Below are 5,000 nucleotides of genomic sequence, written 5' to 3'. Positions count from 1 at the left end.
TGTGGAACGCTGGTGTTTAATGGCGTTTGATATTTCATGGTGTTTGTGCGTTGATGTTTTAGAATTGTTCGCGTTTGAGAATCATTGGTGTTTGATAATGTTGATGTCTGATTGTAGATGTTGGTGTTTATAGGATAATTTCTGGGGGAAGAAAAAAAAATCATGTTCTTCCAATCCAAAAAACGTCACTTAATCCCAAAATAATGACTGTGCACTACGGCTAGCGCGCGGCGCGGTTAGTTATGAATGTCTGAGGAAAGGAGGGAAGAAAAATGGCACTATCACACCATCAGGAAGGAGAGAAATCCTCGTAGTGATGTCCAAATCCTGATAAATCCCGACTAAAAGCTTCTCGGAGCGCAGCCGTCGCTCATGCATCACCCTCGCACCATTATCAGCAGCCGCAGAGACACCCATCAGCTCACACCTCACTCGTCCTCGCGAGCTGCGCCTCCCTGACAGTTTAACGACCCGCAGACGGGGTGTGTGGCGTCCTCACACACATCGTTACACACGCTGTATACACACACTCAGCCAGAGGGAGAGAAATCCCAAACACCGCCTGGGAGGTGGGGTCAAAGGTCATTCTGACACACAGCCCTGATCACTGACACCTGACAGGGGCTAAGGAGCAAGATCCTGGTTCACTCCCCTTCACTCCCTCGTCTGGTATGATCCATCTCGGGACAGGGGAAAGAAGACAGGAGGGGAAGAGAGAGAGAGAGAGAGAGAGAGACAGAGAGTGAGAGAGAGAAGATAGATAGACAGATAGAGAAAGACAGACAAAGAGACAGAGTGACAAACAGAGAGATCGAAAAAAACAGAGAGACAGAGCGAGAAGATAGATAGATAAATAGAGAGACAGATAGAGAGACAGATAGAGAAAGACAGACAAAGATAGAGACAGGCAGAAAAAAAAACAGAGACAGAGAGACAGACAGTGATGTAGGGAGAGACAGAAAGAAATAACAGACAGAGCAATAGAAAGACAGAGAGAAAGAGAGAGAGAGAGAGATAGAGAGACAGATTGAGAGAGAGAGAGAGAGAGAGAGAGACAGAAATAATAGACAGAGCAACAGAAAGACAGAGAGACAGAGAAAGAGAGAGAGAGAGAGAGATAGAGAGAGACAGACAGAGAGAGAGAGAGAGAGAGACAGACAGAGGTATTGGATAATTAGCAGGTCAGATCGTTTTCTTCTCTCTCGCACTAACGAGGTCGCTTTAATGCATCACTTCTAAACATTCAGGTTCTGCTCACAACCACCTGATCAATCCACACACACACACACACACACACACACACACACACACACACACACACACACACTCACACCCCATACCAGCACCAGACAGCCACTAGCTTTCACACACACCTCTTTCTGTCACACACACGGACATTAAGTCCGTAAGAACAAACTGCAGACTCACTATTACACACACACACACACAGCTGGTTCTAATGGGGCAGTGCTTTGTCTCTACAAACACATCAACACACACACACACACACACACACACACACACACACACACACACACACACTTTTCTCTAATGACCAGTCAGACTCAATAAATCCAGACTCGGATTCAGTTGTGTAAGTCACTAACAGTTCGGTTCTGCCCGAGTTGGAGAGTTTATTCTACACTGACACTCTTCCATCACACTCAGAATCGTGACTCGCGATCAGACGCATCTGTTTTACAACTTTCCACTAACACATGGCCGGATCTGGGTCCGATTTGGGTCTGGGCCCGGCTCTGGTTCTGGTTCTGATTCGGAATAAATGAGTCATCCAGTGTGGAAGATGGTGGGCAAATAAAAGTCATCAAAGTGATTCAGTGAGTAAATAAGTGAATGAATCAGTAAGGGGACAGCTAACTGAATCAGTCTGCAAATGATTTGTTGAATGAATCAGTGATTCGATGGCTATCAGTGAATCAGGAAGCGAACAAATGAGTGAATCGGTGAGTCGGGAAAAAGAGCGAACCAGCCAGCAAATAAATAAATGAACTGAGTCTATAAAGACATCAGTGAGTCAGTAATAAATTATTTTCTGATTGATTCAGTGAGCTAGTTCCTTACTGATTCACTTGTTGATTTGCTTGCTGTCTTCCTGACTCTTACTGAATCAGTCAGCAAACGACTCAGTGATTCAGGAACGGATAGTGAATCAGCGAGTGCAGTGTTAGCGTGTCTTCATTCATGTCTAAGCTAAAACGCTCCAGGGCATAAAAATACCCCTCTAACGAACACCACACGTCTGAAGCCCTGTTTAATTCATCACCTGGAGAGGCAGAGCGCGCACACGTCCAACCCTGCGACCCTGATTACACACATCACGCTTTAACGACATTTTCATTAAGGGGCTTTTCAGGATGAGAACGTGTGGAATGTGAAGTCTGCGATTCGTAAAACGTGTAATCACAGCGCGGAGGGAGACGCTCGCGTGCATCACGTACTGCACTAACACGCAGGCGTCTGAACCAGGAAGATGTGGGCCGAGGGGTAATTGCAGCCCCGTGCGTTGGGCGGGAATTAAAATTAACGTCTCCATACCCCAAAGGGCAATTCTGACGAGCTGTGTACGGGTCTCCATGGCAACCACATCATCACATCCACATCTGAAAACAAGGGTATAATCAAAACGGGGCAGAACAGCATGCGATGCTTTTGTTAGAGAATAAAAAAACAGATAAAAATAACCACAAGCGCTTGGTTTATTCTGGATCGCCCTGAAAGTCTTCTCGTGGCTCCGTTAACAGAGTTTTATTTATTAACATAACAGCCTCTTAAATAAATCCCGCGCAAAATTAAAGAACATCATAACCTCGCTAACACACACACACACACACACACACACACACTCTGAGAGCAAAACACAGCAGTAAATCTCATCGGTTATGAGTTAGGACCCGGGGTCGGCCACTTAGAGACGCTTTAAAGGTGTTTCTCAAATGTTTCTGACGCTAAAACTCTCGGTCTAAATATCTGATTTTACAGGTGAGATCACACACACACACTCACACACACACTCACACACACTCACACACACTCACACACACACACACACACACACTCACACACACACTCACACAGAGTCTCGTTCACATACTGCGCTTTTCCAGAGTTATTTATCTCCCGCACTCGATCGGGCCGCAGTAAATCTGCTGAAGTGAGACGGACAGATAAAAGCAAAACGAGAGAGAGAGAGAGAGAGAGAGAGAGAGAGGTGGATGAAAGAGTGGACGTGGAGAAAAGGAAGGGTGGGAAAGATGAAAGCAGAATGTCTGTGGTGTGTAAGATGTGTTTAACTCGTGCCCAAATGGACAGGTGGACGTGGATTACACACACACAAACACACACACACACACACACACACACACACACACACACGAGGTGCAAGCTGCCAAATATAATACAGAAAATTGTGGACATTAAACACGCGTTGACTTTCAACAGAGCAATAAATGTCAGTGTTTCATGAAAAAGGAACATAGGTTATATAAACAGCAGTAAAAACGTGAATCACTGAGCAAAATGAGTGCGTGACTCAGTGAATCAACAAACAGACTGAGTCAGTAAGAGCATAAATCAAATCAGTGAGTCGGTGAATTGGTGTCAGTGAGTCAGTCAGTCAGAGAACAAATGAATCAGTGAGTCAGCGAATGAGTGAATCCGTCAGTCAGCAACTAAAACAAAAGAAAAAAATAATAAAAATACAGCGAGTCAGTAAGCAGATGAATTGATGAATCAGTGACTCAGCAAGAAAGTGAATCAGTGTTGAAAGTGAATCAGCAAAACAGTGCGCAGGTGAACGAATCAACGAATGAGTCAATGAGTGAATCAGTGAGTCAGAATCAATCAACGAATCAATGAATCAATCAAGAATCAATGAATAAATCAGTCAGTCAGTGAGCGGATATATTGCTGAATCAATGAGTCAGCAAGAAAGTGAATCAGTGGACGAACAAGCAAGTGAATGAATTAATGAACGAGTCAGTGAGTGAATCAGTGAGTCACTGAATGAAAGAATCAAGTAAATGAATAAATCAGTGAGTCAGTGAGTGAATCGGTGTCAAACCACCAACCAGCAAATGAACAGAGAAAAACAGTGGGTGTCACTTTACATAAAATTTGCATATGATTAGCATAATGTTTGAAAGTAAACGCCCCCTGAGGAGTGACAGACGGAGGAGGAGTGTGTGATTAGCGTGAGGAAGCTCTTACTCTCTCTCCTTCTCGCTGAGCTTGTCGGTGATGGTGTCCCGGACGGACGAGCGAGAGCCCCGGTGCATGATGGGATACCTGAGCGGAATCTGCAGGAAGCAGGAAATCATCAGCACCAGGTGTGCCGTGTAGCCGAGGGCGACTGCCACACTCCCATCATCCTTTGCTGCAGAGAGAGAGAAATGACAACACAGGACGAGTTTGTTGCAGTGAACGATGGGTAATGAAATGATTGTACGATTGTCGCTACGGTCTGGTATTTCAGCACGTTACTTAGGGTAGAAGTGCGAGTGAGATTCGGGATGTGACCTGACTCTAAAACTCTAAGACTCTATTTAGGGTAGAAATCTGAGATTTGGGACGGAGCCTGACTCCAAGCCAGTGCACTTCCCTCTCCGTCCCGTAGAGTTTAAAGTGGAGGCATGGTCACTTTTCTTTTGGAACATTATTTATGTTAGAAGTACGAAGTACGAAGTCCTAACGCAATCCTGCTGAGGTTTACATCTGAGACTTTTCTGGCACACTGTTTAGGGTAAAAAAAAAAAAAATATCTGAGATCTGGGATGGAGTGTGATTTTTTTTTAAATGCTCACTCCTCATATTTTATTGAAACACAACAGGTCAGCCGGTTCATGTTGCTCATTTTAGCGCGCACGACGTCAGCGTGCAGAAACGCGGCGAGCGTAACGCGCTTCTCTAAACAGGTGTGATGCCAACGCCGGAGGCTAATGTCAGGGTTTAGCAACCTGTAATCAAACAGCATGCACTTTCAA

At 44.9% G+C, this 5,000-nt stretch overlaps 1 protein-coding gene across 1 annotated transcript in view; it reads right to left on the bottom strand.

Annotated features, from left to right (window-relative positions):
* The window catches only part of uvrag (UV radiation resistance associated gene), a 71,783-nt gene that overhangs the window by 35,981 nt on the left and 30,802 nt on the right, over positions 1 to 5,000 (bottom strand). The window contains 1 exon segment of the mRNA XM_034312866.2: positions 4,228 to 4,393. Coding sequence (XP_034168757.2) covers positions 4,228 to 4,393 — 166 coding nt within the window.

This window comes from Pangasianodon hypophthalmus, chromosome 17 (genome assembly GCF_027358585.1).
Source record: "Pangasianodon hypophthalmus isolate fPanHyp1 chromosome 17, fPanHyp1.pri, whole genome shotgun sequence".
NCBI lineage: Eukaryota > Metazoa > Chordata > Actinopteri > Siluriformes > Pangasiidae > Pangasianodon > Pangasianodon hypophthalmus.
This window is presented reverse-complemented; position numbering and strand designations above follow the sequence as displayed.